The 17,452-nt window shown below is 44.2% G+C and overlaps 1 protein-coding gene across 2 annotated transcripts in view; it reads right to left on the minus strand.

Moving 5' to 3' along the window:
• Positions 1-17,452, minus strand: part of TNIP2 (TNFAIP3 interacting protein 2) — a 52,719-nt gene that overhangs the window by 13,661 nt on the left and 21,606 nt on the right. For both annotated transcript variants that reach the window (XM_004772267.3, XM_004772265.3), the window contains exons 2-3: positions 1,819-2,106; positions 205-294 (exon numbers count right to left, since the gene is read on the minus strand). In XM_004772267.3, the coding sequence (XP_004772324.1) occupies positions 205-294; positions 1,819-2,106 (378 nt within the window). The remainder of the gene's footprint in view (positions 1-204; positions 295-1,818; positions 2,107-17,452) is intronic.

The following is a 17,452-nucleotide window of genomic DNA, read 5'->3' on the forward strand; positions in this document are numbered from 1 at the left end:
AAACTCCTGCACCTCCTTTCTCGACCCAAGAGTTAACCCAGGGGACAGCAGAACACAGGCTGGGTCTCTGCACTCTTAGGCAAAATGTGTAGGTCTCGGACTGTTTGTGTCAGCCCAAGTGGCCCAAGGGGGACACGAGCCCTGAGCACCACTGAGAGGGTAGGACCCTCTCCTACAGTTGAATAAAAGGGGATAGATACTCACATGAGTCACCTTCTGTCGTAATAGTCGATTTTCTTCCCGTAACTTCTCAATAACGGCCTGGACAGAGGCAGCCGTGTCTGTACACTCTGGCTACAGAAGGAAGGAACAGGGAAGATGCCGTGTTGCTGAACATGACACATGCATCAACAAGGGAGGAAGCTAGATCTGCAGACTGAGGCACCAGATGGTCGCCACATCTGGCAACATGTCCCCTGGCAGCCGTGCATTCAGGAGAGAAGCAAAGCAGAGAGTCGAAAGGTTGCGGGGGAGTGCAATTTGCTCTGGCCCCGCCCAGGCCCGCCACAGAGAGCAGTTTCCACGCCCCTGCCGTGGACTCGCACACAGTTGGACGGTCTCCCACAGCCTCAGATGCTCCATCATCACAGGAGTCAGGAGGGTAGGCAGCTTAGCCCCGTGGTGCAGCAGGGAAGGCTCTGGCCCTGGGCTGCCTGGCGCAGGCCTGATCAGGAAGCCAGCTCCCCTCCTCCAAGCCCATGACAGCATCGTGTCTGTGGAGTCACAGTCGGCCCCGGTGGTTCTATATGCAGCAATCTGACCCACACCATGTTCACACCTAAAAGCCACATCCCAAACCAACCCTAACAGTGGTGAGCAGACCTAAGTGGAAAGTCTCATGAGAAGTCCCATCTGAATCCGAGAAATTCAGTGCATTTAACAGAATGGGGGGCTGTATCTTGGTGACTCGTTTCTGAAAATTCCCCTTGAATGATAAAGGAAGTGTGTGTCCTCACCAAGCAGGCCCCGGGAAGCCCCAGGTGACTCAGCTGCATCCCAGGCTGAAAAAGATGCTGGGGCCTCACCGACCCCACAGCAGCCCCAGGCCACCCCTCCTGCGTAGCTACTTCCAAGTTCCCACAAGGAAATGACACAGTGACTCAAAGTCAGCTGAGTGTGCCCACTCATCCTCTGGCTTCTGAAATACACAGATGTTCTTTCTGAGGTTCTCTTTTCATGGAATCCCGCCCCCCACCAATGGGAACCAGTGGTTCTCAGATCAAGCTTCTCCCCACACGGGCTCTCAGTGAAGATGCTGCGAAGTACCTGTCCCCCTGGAACACTGCAGAGTGTGTTTCCAAAATGAATGTGGTGGCAGCTCCAGAGAGCCACCTGGGGAGGACCCTGCTCCGTGAGTACCCTGCCCCACACGCCTCCGGCCAGCTATGCAAGAGGCCCCAGGCAAGGCCGGCACCCACTGCCCTTTGGCAGGCTGGGGCATGGACTGGGCAGTTTGCCATCTGCCCAATGTGCAAGGGCTCACACTTGCTCAGAGCAGGCCTGCAGCTCCAGCTCTGCCCTCTGCTCCTCAGCTGAGTGAGGCCAAAGAGTCCAAAGTGCTCAGGGCCATCCCGGGAGGCAGGTGCTGGTAAAACAGGCTGCCCTCACTTCCTATCACATTTTGCATGTTCCCTCCTTCTAGAAGAAGCCTCTGGATGGCTGGGCTTTGCCACAACAGCTAGGGCTCAGGCTGAGAAGAGCAGTGGGCTCTGGGTGCCCCAATACCCATGACAGCAGCAGGATGGTACAGCCCTGACGCTGTGTCTCCCGCCCCAGTGAGGCCTTCTCCGTCCTCTGCACACAAAGGCATGGGCTTACCTCGGGGCTCTTGTCCCCCACATCCCCCTGAGCACGCTGTCGTTCATCCAGACACTTAGCCAGATGCTGGCACATGTGGGCGGTGGCGGCCAGAGTCCTCCGCAGCTGATGGGTCTCCTCAGCCAAGGAGCGGCACAGGATGTCGCTGGCAGCCCGGGCACGTTCCTTCTCTGCCACGCTCCTCCGCAACTGGGCCACCTCCTTCTCCCGCTCGTGCTCTGGCTGGCTCATCAGCTGCTGCGCCGCCTTCTCTTTCTCTTCTAGTTGCTCTGAAAGTCTCTCAATTTCCTAAGTGGAAGATTTCAAAGCACAGTTTATTTGAATGAAAGAAGCAAGGCCAGAAACAGATGTTCATAAAGCAAGAGAAGCAGCAGCACGGACCTGCCATCACTAACTGACCAGGTCACTCGGAGGTCAGCTTCGGAACTGTAATTAACTGGGGTTCTCAGCTTCTGATGTTCTTTCTGAAAGTTCATCTAAAATTCAGCTTTCACGAGCAAGTTCACAATTTTAGATAGTACATCACCAAATTACTAAATGTGGTAGCTCCAAAGGCTTCTTCATGGAAAGGCTAGAAACTGCAGTGGCCAGCCCCCAAAGTACGCTCGTGTCCTAACCCCCAGTGCTTGGAATAGGACTTTATTGAGAAGCAGGGTCCTTGCAGATGTAACCAGTTAAGAGGAAGCCATTCTGTGTTAGAACAGGCCCTGATCTGGTGACTGCTGTGCAGAGAAGGAAGTACAGACGCAGACATAAGCCTGAGTGAGGATGAGGCTGAGGGCAAAGAGATGCAGCATGGCCGCGAAAGCCCCCAGAAGCTGTAAGAGGTGGAGGGAGACCCTCCCCCAGAGCCTCAGAGGGAGCGTGGCCGACACTTTCAGCTCAGGCTCTGGCCTCTAGAAGTGCAGATGACAGGTGACACCGCTTCCATTCTAGCCCCGTTTATACCTGTTACAGCAGGTAAAGGAAATGAATACACCCAACCCCAATCACTTCATTTAAAAAAAAAAAGAAGAAGTACTTAAAATTACAGTCTGTTTGATGTCTGGCCTTAATTTTGTGCTTTTCCGTTTCAAGGAAGCCTGCAGTACCTGCAGTGAGAGCCGGTGGGCAGGGTGAGCGAGTGGGGCTTGCAGGTGCAAAACCAGCAAGGCTGGGCTTCAGCAGGAAGGCGTGCAGGGAAGGGAGCTGGCCTCCCTGCCAAGTCCCAGGCAGCTTGTGCCCCCCGACCCCACCCACAGTTGTGAGGAGGGACAGACTCCAGGACCCCCAGCAGAAGGCGAAGCTAGGCCATGTTACTTAAGGACCCCTATTTTGCTTTAAGCAAAAACAGTGCATGTGGTTGTCACAAATTCAAACATACAGAAGGAAATTCTGTGAAAACTGAAGTCCCTCTGTTCCCACTGACCCTTTCACCTCAAGCACCACTTTTTTTTTTTTTTTAAGATTTTATTTATTTATTTGACAGACAGAGATCACAAGTAGGCAGAGAGGCAGGCAGAGAGAGAGGAAGGGAAGCAGGCTCCCCGCTGAGCAGAGAGCCCGATGCGGGGCTCGATCCCAGGACCCTGAGATCATGACCCGAGCCGAAGGCAGAGGCTTTAACCCACTGAGCCACTCAGGCGCCCCTCAAGCACCACTTTCCAGAGGTATTTCCTCTTCACCATTTGGGCACATATCTTTCCAGAATGTGTCTAAGCATCTACAGCAGCAGTCTTCACGCACAGATGGGGCCAACAACAGCGTGCCCTTCACCTTGCTTCTACTACCTCATTCCACAGCAGCACAGACATGCCTCGTTCCTTCCAACTGCAGCCTGAAACCCCAGAGAAGATTCCAGGTTTGTGAAGCACACCTTCAGCTTATGGAGTGCATGTACCCCCACAGAGACATGCCCAGAAGTCACACAGCTGGACCATTTCAGGACTGGTGGGGGCGCCTGGGCGGTTCAGTCAGATAAATGTCAGCCTTTGGCTCAGGTCGTGATCCTAGGGTCCTGGCATCAAGTCCCGCATTGAGCTCCCTGCTCAGTGGAGGGCCGCCTTCTCACTCTGCCTGCTGTGACCCCTGCTTGTGTGTGTGTGTTTGCTTGCTCTCTCGCTCTCTCTCTCTGACAAATAAATAAAATCTCTAAAAAAAAAAGGAAAGAAAGAACAGGTAGAATTCAGGGGCCCACCCTAGCTCCTGGGCCCACACCCGAATCCATGAGACAAAGGCTCCTGCACCCAAACACCCCATGCGCCTGTGGTGACCTCCATTGCTCTAACCAGGTGACCCAGAAAGCATTCTGGAAGTCTCACACCCTCTCAAGGAGTTTTACAAAGCCTTCTCTTTCTTACTCCCTTCAACTTCATTCGAGAAGTTAACAGCAAGACCAGAAAGAAAAGACCTCGTCAGGACCATCGGTCTGGCTCTCTCAGCAAAGGCCTAGAGGAAGAGGCTATTCTAGACCCACACCCAAGACAGGCCTGAAAAGAGAGGCCAGTGGAACCTGTCCAACAGCAAGTGCAGGAGAGACAGGATAGGGACAGAGCGTAAGACAGAAACCACAGTAGGCAAGGAGCCCAAAACAGGGACTGTTGTCCAATGTGTCTGGCACCCATGTCCCCTCATCCCTTCCCAGATGTCCGAGAGTCAGGGGCACCTCGGCTGCACAGCCTGCTGACGCCATTCCTCTCCCTTTTCTACTTTAGGGCCATGATGACCTCACTCCTAAGTAGAATCCAGGCCTTTCTGGACTCAAGGAAGAGAAGTCCCCTCCCTGAAAGCAGACCTGTCAGCATCAGTACTTCCTCCCAGCAGATGGCCCTTCAGAACGAGGCAGGACCTGCTTGGCCTGAACATAGCCATGACCAGACATAGCAAGATGGGGCATTCATGCATCTGAGAACCAAAAAGACGGCCTCCTTAACATAAAATTCTATAAATAAGAAAAATAAGGCCAAATCCCAAGCTAAACTCAGGTTCCCATTGCTAACCCTTCCTGTGCCCTTGAGCCTGAAAACTAGGCCTCTTTATTAGCCTTGAATTTCTTCAAAAACTGAGAGCAGGTGCCCCATCCCATGTTCTCATGTCTGGACAGAACTGCAGGAGCCTCACCCTCTGGCATGTCCATCCCCTGGCCTGGCCTTGGTTTCTCTCTGCCTACATCACAGCTTTGGTCTTGCTTTGTTGCTGCTGGTGGAAGGAGGTGCCTGAGGGCAGAGACCTTTCATTGCCGTGCTTGTGATCTTGGACTTTGTTACCCTCAACGGTGGCTCAGATGTGTAGGGAGTGAACATACAGTGACTAAAGAGGTCTGCCCCCTGACAGCGTAGTTTCCATTAAAATTTTGAAGTTATTCAAATTAGCACAGTGGAGAAATGTCTCTATCCTTGTCGATACCTAACACTGAAATTTGTTCAGGATAAATACATCTCTGTGTGTCAGATTACTGACACATCTACAAATACACATAACGTGAAATCAGACAGGAGTCCCATAAACAGTACCCATAAAGGCTGGTCTCCAGGAAACTCATAAATTTGGCAAATGACCACAGTGACAGCAGGAGCAGCTCCTGCCTGCTACACCCTCTCTCTGTACCAGTCAAGCAGTTTCCACACATCCTATGAGACAGCTTCTGCCATCTCTCCCATTCAGCAGCCGGGCAGACAAGGCTTATGGGGACAGCAGCCGCTGGAGTGACTGGGTAAAGAGGCCACCACACCATCCCTGCTAGCTCTTGCATGTTCTCTTGGGGCTGGAGGAGCTGCAGACAAGACCTGAGTTCTAAACATCCTTCCTCACTGGTTAACAGGAGACAGCAGGAGAAACAAGCATCTCTAAAAATGGGGGCAGGGGGGCAGCATGTGCCCTGGCTCAGGGGCTCATGGAGCTTCCCGACAGCATGCTCCGTCTCCACACTCCAGCCCTGTGCACCAGGCCCAGGCCCATGTGAATGCCCAGTAACTGGGAGTAAGACAGGCCAGCACAAGGGTCAGGACCTGGGCCCTGCTCTCAGGTTGCTCACAATACAAACACGGAAACCCCACAGACACATGCCAACTACAAGGGTGAGGTTAGTTCTAAAGGACTCACCAGCCTTATTTCTGTCTTAAAAACCAGCTTTCAAACACCACTTTAGAAAGAACCTAGCTCAGGGCACCTGGGTAGTCAGTTAGTTAAGCCTCTGCCTTTGGCTCAGGTCATGATCTCAGGGTCCTGGGATCAAGCCCCGCATCGGGCTCTCTGCTCAGCAGGGAGTCTGCTTCCTCTTCTCTCTCTGCCTACCTCTCTGCCTACTTGTGATCTCTCTCTCTGTCAAATAAATAAATAAAGTCTGAAAGAAAGAAAGAAAGAAAGAGAACGAACGAACCTAGCTCACATGGAGGTTTGCTGGGGAACGTTACCCTATGGAGCTGGGAATATGAAAGTGTGAAGAATTCTGTAGTCTTGTGGATCAGCCTTAAAAATAAGAGGCATAGCCCCCTGGTCCTCTTCTCTCTGTTAGTGTGCTCAGGCTGCCCTAATAACAGAAGATTAATCTCACAGTTCTGGAAGCCAAAAGTCCAAAACCCAGACATCAGTGGGGCCATGCTTCTTCCACAGCAAAAAGGAAGAATCTTTGTCTCTTTCAGCTTCTAGTGGTTGCCAGTAATCCTGTGCTTGTACACACCACTCCAATCTCTGCTTCTGTCTTCACATGGCCTTCTGATAAGGACACCAATCATCAATTCACCCTAATCTATATGACATCATTTTAATTCATCACATCTTGCAAAGACTCAATTTCCAAAAAAGGTCCCATTCACAGGTTTCAGACGGAAATGAATTTGAAAGTGAGGGGAACACTGTTCAACCCACTACAGTCCCCCTTCTCTCTTCTTCCTGAGCATCGTAGCCCAGCGTAGAGCTGCATGGGACCAGCCCCTATGGGACTGCAAGAGAATGAAAACAAACAGGAATTTTAAGGCCAGTTAACTGAGCCTTTACACAAAAGCCAAACACTTCAGAGGGACCCTGGGACACAGCAATAAGAGAGGAGCCTGCTCCCTGCCCTCCAGAAGAGCGCAGTAGAGAGCAAGGCGAACAGACAAGGACAAAACCTAACACAGTTTCGAGGATTCTGGGAAGCTGGTGGAGCAGGAAGCACCAGGAATCTATCTCCCCACCTGAAAAACATCTGCAATGGCAAAATCCATCTAATGTCATTATTTTGGAAAGCTGGGATCTACTGAAGCATTCCAACTTCCAGGGGAGGACTTGGCCCTTCAACTGAGGTTAATTTCAACTAATTTCAGCTCTTAGCGCATCTCCCACACTCAGCCACCTGCGTGTGTCTCTGCAGCAACCAGCACACATCTTGCAGGAGCCAGGGCAGGCTAAGACCCTGTCTTCCACACACTAGAAATCTATGCTCTCATCGAGTACTCCTTCCTGTCACAAGGGTGACACAGAGAAGAGACAGCCACTTTGCCCCCCATGGTTGCAAAGACCCTCTCCTCTAGCTGAAGTGACTTGGACATTTAAAGGGAGGGAGCCATTTTCCCTCCTTACATTTTTCTCTTTTACCCCCTTTGGGAACCAGACACTAAAGACAAGAATATCAGGCCTGGTTACTTACATATATACATATGTACATAAAAATACACACACAAAATAAAGACAAGGACATTCAGAAGCAACTACATATAAAGAGAAATTTAGGAAGTGCCCACATTTGACCAGAAAAAGGTGCAGGCTAAGAAGAGACCTGAGCAAACCCTGAGTTACCCCTCAGGCTGATCCCTGGCACAGAGACAGCCTACAACAATCAAAGGAAAAAACATAAAATCTTGAAGGGCAAGAATCTGATTTCCAGACATAAAACACTATTAGATCAAATGTCCAGTTCTTAACAAAAAAAAATCACAAGGCACACAAAGACATAGGAAAATATGGCCTATTCAAAGGAAAAAAATTAAATCAATAGAATTATCCCTTTAAAAGACCTGATGGCTGATCTTCTATACAAAGACTTTTTAAAACCACCATCTTAAAAAATACACAGAGGGGCACCTGGATGGCTCAGTGGGTTAAGCCTCTGCTTTCGGCTCTGGTCATGATCTCAGGGTCCTGGGATCGAGCCCCGCATCGGGCTCTCTGCTCATCAGGGAGTCTGCTTCCCCCCCTCTCTCTGCCTGCCTCTGCCTACCTGTGATCTTTCTCTCTGTCAAATAAATAAATAAAATCTTTAAAAATAAATAAATAAAAATTAAAAAAATTAAAAATACACAGAAAATGAAAAGATGTGGAAAATGTCAACAAAGTGTAATATGAACAAAATGCAAATATGAATAAAGAGTCTCTAAAAACCTAAAAAGAAACCAAAAAGAAATTCTGAGGCTAAAAAGTACAATGACTGAGATGAAAAATCCACTAAAGATTCAAAAGATGATTTTAACTGGCAGAAGTATCAGCAAAGTTAAAGCTAGAACAAGGAAAATCATCAAGGCTAAGGAACAGGAAAAAAAGACTGAAGTGAACAGAGCCCTTAGGGCCTGTGGGACACCATCAAGCGGACCAGCGTCCACAAAGTGTGGATGTCTCAGAAGGAGTGAGAGAAAGGGATAGAAAGAACATTTGAAGAAAAAACTTCCCAAATTTGATGAAAGACATGAATATAAACATCCAAGCAGCTCAACAAACTCAAAATAAGATGAACACAAAAAGACCAACACCAAAACACAATATAATCGGACTTCTGAAAGCCAAAGATAAAGAATCTTGAAGGAAGCCAAGAAAGAAGCTACTCGTCACATCCAAGGGATCCTCAATGAGATTATTGAGTAATCATGAGATTACTCATCTGTCACTTCAAAAGCTAGAAAGCAGCAAGCCCATATATTCAAATACTAAAAGAAAAAACTGTAAACCAAGAATTCTATATCCATCAAAATTGTACTTCCAGAGTGAGGGAGAAACTAAAACATTCCCAGATTAACAAAAGCTGAGGGTGTTTGTCCCCACAAGACCCACCTGGCAAAAAATGGTTTAGGGTGAAATTAAAGGACACCAGACAGTAACTCAAACCTGTATGAAGAAATAAAGGTGTAAATGCATGGGCAACTACGAGAGCTAGTATTATTGTAACAAGAGTTTATAATTCCATTTTTCCCTTCTACACGATTTAAAAGACTAAGATACTTTTTAAAAGTTACTAGTCTAAAAGCTAGTATTATTGTAACTTTGGTATATAACCTCGTATTTCTTCATGTAATTTAAGAGACTAATGTATTTAAAAGATTAGTTTATGTGTTTACTAATTAGTTTATGCATTTACTAATGTATTTAAAAGATTAGTTTATGGGTCTCGGGGTGGCTCAACAAGTTGGGGATCTGACTCTTCGTCTTGGTTCAGGTCTCGATCTTGGGGTTATGAGTTCATGCTCGGCACTGAGCTACAAACTGGGTGTGGGGCCTACTTAAATAAATAACTAATTCTAAAATTAAAAGATTGGTTTATGTTTCGGGGCACAAGATGTATAAAGATGTAATTTTGTGACATCAACAACTGAAAGGGATGAGGACAGAATTGTAAAGGAGCAGAGTTTTTTATGTTATTTAAGCTAACCTGATAAGCAACTTAGAGTAGTGTAACTTTAGGATGTTAAACATAACTCCCGTTGTTAACACATACACACACTCACATACAAAAGCTGTAGAACAATGCTTGCTTTGGCAGCACATATACTTAAAAAGCTGTGGAATATACACAAAGAAATGAGAAAGTTAATACTTCACTACAAATATGTGAAAAAACACAAAGACAGTAAAGCAGAAAATGAGGAACAAAAAGGCTATAAGACATCTAATTCATCCTTATCAGTAATTACCCTAAATATTAATGGAATTAATATTAATATTAATTGGCAGAATGGATAAAACAAAAGATCCAACTATAGGTTTTCTACAAGAGACTCACCTGAGATACAAAGACACAAACAGACTGAAAGTAAAAAGGATGGAAAAACATATTCCAAGTAGTGACCAAAGGAGAGTAGGGGTACCTCTAATATGAGACAAAATATTTCAAAGCAAAAAAGGTTACAGAAGACAAAGAACATTATACATTTTTTTAAAAGATTTTATTTATTCAACAGACAGAGATCACAAGTAGGCAGAGAGGCAGGCAGAGAGAGGAGGAAGCAGGCTCCCCGCTGAGCAGAGAGCCCGATGTGGGGCTCGATCCCAGGACCCTGGGATCATGACCTGAGCTGAAGGCAGAGGCTTTAACCCACTGAGCCACCCAGGCGCCCCTAATCAACACACTTTTAAATCAATTAATCAAAGAAGAATTCACAAGAAAATTAAGCAACACTTAGAGAAAATTAAAAAACTTATGGGATCCAGTGAAAACAATGTTAAGGGGAAAGTCTATAGCTATACACACTTGCCTTTATAATTAAAGATCTCCAGTCAGCAATTTAACTTTATAGCTTAAGAAACTAAAAAAACAAGAACAGGCTAAAACCAAAGCTAGCAGAAGGGCAGAAATCATAAAGATTAGAGCAAAGTGACATGGGGGGGGTTAGAAAAATCAAAACCAATAGTTGATTTTTCTAGAAGATGAACAAAACTGACAAACCTTTAGCTAGACAGACTAAAGAAAAAGACAAATTACTAAAATCAGAAATGAAAGTGGGGACATTACTACCAATTCTACAGAAATAAAAAGAATTATAATACTATGAACATTTGTACACCAGCAAATTGGGTAACCGAGATGAAATGAGCAAATTCCGAGAAACACAAAACCTACTAAAACTAAATCACAGAGAAATAGAAAAACTGAATACACTTCTACCTAGTAAGGAGACTGAATTAGTAATCAAAACTCTTCCAACAAAGAAAAGCTCTGGAACTGATAGCTTCACAGGTGAACTCTAGCAAACATTTGAAGAATATTAATCCTTCACAAGCTTTTCAAACAAAACAAAACAAAACAAAACAAAAAAAAAAAAAAAAGAGGAGGGAACACCTCTCAACTCATCCTGTGAGGTCAGCATTACCCTGACACCAAAGCCAGACAAAGACCCTGTGAGAAAAGAAGATTACAGACTCACATCCACAATGAACACAGATGCAAAAGTCCTCAACAAAACACTAGCAAACCAAATTAGGCAGCATATTAAAAGCATTATACACCACAACCAAGTGGAATTTTTTTACTGGAATGTAAAGCTATTATAAACATAAAAAAATTGATCAATGAATGTTAACAACATATTGTGGTGATTATTATATTTCTTAATATATACAAGCATCAAATCATTATGTGGCATACCTGAAACTAATACAATGATATGTTAACTATATCTGAATTAAAAAAAAAAAAAAGCAGTTGACACTGTAATACCAGTGTTCTGGTTCGGAAACTCAAGTTGGCTTACCTATATATGTACTGAGTTCAGTATTTCCCCACTACGCATCTCTCCATCCCTTTCACAACTTGCTTCAAGAAGTGATTATCTAAGCATCAGTGTAATTAATCCAGAGAATGAACCAAAGACTCTCCACAGTTAACTATAGAGGGTAGGTCACACAGAAAAATGAAAAATGATAGGAAGGGCAGAGTCCCAGTTGGGGACCAACGTAACCTGCAAGATTAACCACAAACGGAAGGGACCAACGTAATCTGCAAGATTAACCACAAACGGAAGGGACCATCAGTGGGTACTATCATCAAGAACACGGAGTCTCCACTCTTAGAGAGACAGCACAACAAACAGTTTCACCTAGAAGCAGCATTTGAAAAGTGCCTGGTGTATATAGGAAGTTTCTTTACTAATCTCAGAACATGCACTGGAGGGCAGGAATTCTTAGCAGCCTTGTCCAAAAAGAAAAGAGCTAGTGGGCACCATTTCTCTTCCCCTCCCTGCCACCCCAGATACCCAGAAATCTGTGGGAACCAGCATGAACACTCACTACCCAGCTTGCCAGCACCACGCCCCTTCCCCTGCCCCAGATTCTTCTGTGGATCCCACCCCATCCAACCTGCCCTACTGAGCAGGAGTCCCTCCAAGATGCTAACATCTCATTCAGCAAGCAGCCCTGACAGTGGCCAACACCAAAGTGACTCCTACCCTGGGAGAAGGGAAGACAACCACAGACACCAGTTCCACTGCAGCCCCAATGGTAGGCTGGGCGCAGACTGATGGCTGCCCCATCCATGAACAAAAACCTCCCACACAGCAACGTGAAGAAAGAGTTCTGTAGTTCAGGGCGACTGCAGCCCTAACAAACAGATGGGGCAAGATCTGGTCTGACTGCAGCTGGCGCCTACCCATAAAAGCCTCGCATGGGACAACAGGGAAAGCACCCTGCAGTTCAGTGCAACCACAGTTCTGGCAAACAGGCTGAAGGCAGGCATCTGGTCTGAACCAAGTAGAAGCCCAAGGCAGCCCCAGACTGGGCCCTTAACACAGAGACTAAACCCCACCCACACAGGCAAAGGGGACCATTGCAGCCAACTAGAAGGCAAGCACAGTTCAGGCACAAGAGCGGGGTACACACAACACTAATAGAAGGCAGCCCTGAAGTGCCAGGTGCTGGTGAACAGGGGACCAGGCAGGGCACTAGAGGACCTCCTCCTAAAGCCACTACTTTCAAGATCAGGAGACAAAATTGAACTTCCTAACACAGAAACAAACTTAAAGATTCAGACAAAATGAGGAGACAGAGGAATACACCCCAAATGAAAGAACAGGACAAAATCACAGCAAGAGACCTAAGTGACATGGGGATAAGTGACACACTTGATTGAGAATTCAAAATAATGGTCATAAAGATACTCACTAGGCTGAGAAAAGAGTGGAGGACCTCAGTGAGACCTTTAACAAGGAGACAGAGAATATTAAAAAAAAAAAAAAATCAGCGATAATCCAATCACTGAAAAAATATATATACTAAAGGGAATCTACAGCAAATTAGAGGAGGCAGAAAAATGGATCGCTGAGCTGGAAGACAGAGTAATGGAATGCAACCAAGCCGAAAAGCAAAAAAGAAAACATAAAAAATGAGAATAGATTAAGGGAACTCAACATTTGCATTATAAGGATCCCAGAAAGAGAAGAGAGGGAACAGGGGGCTGAGAATTTGACAACTTAATAGCTAAAAACTTCCTGAATCTGGGGAAGGAAAAGAAATCCAGATTCAGGATCCACAGAGAGCCCCCAACAAAATCAACCCAAGGAGGTCTACACAAAGACACATAGTAATTAAAACAGCAAAAAGTAGTGACAGAATTTTAAAAGCAGGAAGAGAAAAGATAACAGTTACATACAAGGGAAAACCCAAAAGCCTGTCAGCTGATTTTTCAGCAGAAACTTTCCAGGCAGACAGGAGTGGCATGACCTATTCAAAGTGCTGAAAGGAAAAAACCTGCAGCCAAGAATACTCTACCCAGCAAGGTTATCATTCAGAATAGGAGAGAGAGAGTTTCCCAGACAAACAAAACCTAAAGGAACTCATCATCACTAAGCCAGCTTTACAAAAACGTTAAAGGGAATTCTGTGATTAAAAAGTAAAGGCCGGGGCACCTGGGTGGCTCAGTGGGTTAAACCTCTGCCTTCGGCTCAGGTCATGATCCCAGGGTCCTGGGATCGAGCCCCACATCGGGCTCTCTGCTCAGCAGGGAGCCTGCTTCCTCCTCCTCTCTCTCTGCCTGCCTCTCTGCCTACTGTGATCTCTCTGTCTGTCAAATAAATAAATAAAATATTAAAAAAAAAAAAAAAAGTAAAGGCCATAATCAGGAGTCAGCAAATTAGGAAAGAAAAAATTTTCACAGGTATATACAAACATAAAGTAATAAGCAGATTAATCATCTGTAAAACCAGGACAGAGGAAAAAGTACAGAAGCAGCAAAATCAATGATACCTATTAAAAAAAATCAGTAAAGGGATTCACAAAATAAAAAGGATATAAATTATGATATATACATAAAACATGGGGATGGTAGGAGTAAAAACTTAGTGCTTTCAAATGGATTCAAACTTAAGCAACCATCAGCCTACTATGACTGTTACATGCATAACATACTATATATAAACCTAATGGTAACCACAAATCAAAAACCTGTAACAGATAAGCAAAATATAAAGAGAAAGGAATCCAAGCTTATCACTAAAGAAAGCCATCAAATGATAAGGAGGCAAAAAAAAAAAAAGAACTACAAAAACAACCATAAATCAAGTACCAAAACAGCAATAAGCCTATGCCTATCAACAATTACTTTGACTGTAAATTTACTAAATGGTCCAATAAAAAAATATAGAGTGACTGAATGGATACAAAAGCAAGACACACCGATATGCTCCCTATAAGAGTCCCATTTGAGACATTAAAAAAAAGACGTAGATTAAAAGTGAAAGCATGGAAAAGTGAAGGGATCATGCAAACAGAAGTGAAAAGAAAACTGGGATACCAATACTTGTATCAGACAAACAGACATTAAAACAAAGACAATAACAAGAGACAAAGAGGAGTACCTGGGTGGCTCAGTTGGTTAAGCATCTACCTTCAGCTCAGGTCAAAATCTCAGAGTCCTGGGGTCAACCCCTGCATCAGGCTCCTTGCTCAGTGGGGAGTCTGCTTCTCCCTCTGTCTCTGCCCGCCACTCGTGCTTGCTCACACTTGCGCTCTCTCAAATAAAATCTTTTTAAAAATTAAAAAAAAAAAATGAGAGAAAGACACTACATAATCACAAAGGGAACACTCCAACAAGATATAACAATTGTAAATATTTACAGTATTTACAATATACCCAACATAGGAGCATCAAATATATAAAGCAACTATTTATAGACATAAGAGAAGACATTGATACTAATACTAGCAAGGGACTCTAACACCCAATTGATTATCCAGACAGAAAAACAACAAGGAAATAGTGCCCCCCCCCTTTTTAAACATTTTATTTATTTGAGAGAGAGTGCACAAGTGGGGTAAGGGAGGTCAGAGATAGAGGGAGAAGCAGACCCTCCACTAAACAGGGAGTCTGACTCCAGGCTTGATCCCAGGACCCTTAGATCATGATCTGAGCCAGAGGCAGGACCCTTAACCAACTGAGCCACCCAGCTGCCCCGAAACAGTGGCTTTGAATGACACACTGGACCAGATGGAACTAACAGTATATTCTGAACATTATATCCAAAAACAGCAGAATACACATTCTTTTTTTTTCTTTTTTTTTTTTCAAGTAGGCTCCGCAACCAACATGGGCTGGAACTCACAACCCTGAGATTGAGAGTCACATGTTCTACTGAGTGAGACAGTCAAGCACCCCTACACATTCTTAGAACATTCTCCACAGTGGACCACATTAGACTACAAAAGAAGTCTTAAATTGAAAAAGATCAAAGTCATACCATGCATCTTTTCTGACCACAACAGTATGAAAGTAGAAATCAATCACACGAAAAAAAAATCTGGAAAGAACACAAATATACAGAGGCTAAATAACATACCACTAAACAATGAATGAATCCATCAAGAAATTGAAGATGGAACAAAAAAATACAGGGAAACAAATGAAAATGAAAACACAACAGTCCAAAATCTTTGCGATGTAGCAAAAGCTGTTCTAACAGAGAAGATTACAGCAACCCAGGTCTACCTCAACAAGCAGGAGGAAAAAAAACTTCAAACAACCTTTCAGAAATGATAAAGATTAGAGCATAAATAAATGAGAGACTAAGAAACAATAAAACAGGTCAATGAAACCAGGACCTGATTCTTTGAAAAGGTAAACAAAATTGATAAATCTTTAGCTAGACTCCTCAAAAAGAGACAGAGTTAAAAAGAGAACTCAAATAAATAAAATCATTAGTGAAAGGGGAAAAAAAGACACCACAGAAATACAAAGGATTATAACATAATATTATCAAAAATTGTATACCAACAAACTGGACAACCTTGAAGAAATGGATACATCCCTAGGAACATACAACTTCTCAAAGCAGAAATTTCTTCTCAAAGAAGAAATACTAGGGTGCCTGGGTGGCTCAGTTGGTTAACCATCTGCCTTCAGCTCAGGTCATGATCCCAAGATCCTGGTACTGAGTCCTGCACTGGGCTTCCTTTTCAGTGGGGAGCCTGCTTCTCCTTCACCCTGCCACTCCCCTTCTTGTGCTCTCTCTCTCTGGGTCAACTATAATCTTAAAAAAAAAAAAAAAAAAAAAAGATTCTCTCTCCCTCTGCCCTTCCCCTCCCACTCTTAAAAAAAAATTAAAAATTTTAAAAAAATAGGGGCACCTGGGTGGCTCAGTGGATTAAAGCCTCTGCCTTCGGCTCAGGTCATGATTTCAGGGTCCTGGGATCGAGCCCCGCATCGGGCTCTCTGCTCAGCAGGGAGCCTGCTTCCTCCCTTCTCTCTCTCTGCCTGCCTTTCTGCCTACTTGTGATCTCTGTCTGTCAAATAAATAAATGAAATCTTTAAAAAAAAATTTTTTTTTAATAAAGACAAGTCAGTACCTATCCTTCTCAAACTATTCCAAAAAAATAGAAGAGGAAGGAAAGCTTCCAAATTCATTCTATGAGGCCAGCATTCTCCAGATAACGAAAACCAGATAAAGACAAGAAAGAAAGAAAGAAAGAGAGAAAGAAAGAAAGAAACTACAGGATCTCTGATGAACATACATGCAAAACTCTTCAACAAAATATTAGCAAACTGAATCCAACAATACATTTTTTTCAAAAATCTTTTACCATGATCAAATGGGATTTACTCTAGGGATCCAACAGTGGTTTAATATTCAAAAATCAATCAATGTGATACATCACATTAATAAAAGAATGGGTAAAACCCATATGATCATATCAATAGATGCAGAAAAAGCATCTGGCAAAGTACATCATCCATTCAACAGGGGCACCTGGGTGCCTCAGTCAGTTAAGAATCTGCCTTGGGCTCAGCTTATGATCTCAATGTCCTGGGATCAAGGCCCATATTGGGCTCCTTGCTCAGCAGGCATCTCCCTCTCCCTGCGTGTGCCCTCTTGCTCTTTCTCTCTCACTGTCAAATAAACAAAATCTAAAACAAAAACAACAACAACAACAACAAAAAAAACCCACCGCTCAACAAAGTAGATTTAAAAAGAACATACCTCAACATAGTAAAGGCCATATATGAAAAACCCACAGCTAACATCATATTAAATGGTGATAAACTGAGATTTTCCTCTAAGATCAGTAACAAGACAAAGATGTCCACTCTCACCACTTTTACTCTTCATAGTACTGGAAGTCCTAGCAACAGTGATCAGGCAAGGGAAAAAAAAAAAAAAAGGCATCCAAATTGCTAAGGAAGAAAAAAAGTGATCATTTATGTGCAAACTGTGATTCCAAAATTTGAAGAGAAAGAAATGGACCTTGATCATCTTGGCATTCCCCTAGGCTCATGCTTAAAAGAATGTTCAGTTAACACCTTTATAAGGTAGTAAAGGTAGTCACAATCTGCCCCCAATTTAACTTTATAGCCACTTCCTATGTTATTCTCTACACTCTTCACTCTAATTATACTGGATTAACACTACTCCAGAGCCTGGCACAACACTGACACTGCACACATGCTTGTGAAATGAATATACGATACTCAATATTGGGAGAAATGGAA

This window comes from Mustela putorius, unplaced genomic scaffold, assembly GCF_011764305.1.
Source record: "Mustela putorius furo isolate JIRA1106 unplaced genomic scaffold, ASM1176430v1.1 tig00000083_pilon_pilon_pilon, whole genome shotgun sequence".
Lineage (NCBI taxonomy): Eukaryota > Metazoa > Chordata > Mammalia > Carnivora > Mustelidae > Mustela > Mustela putorius.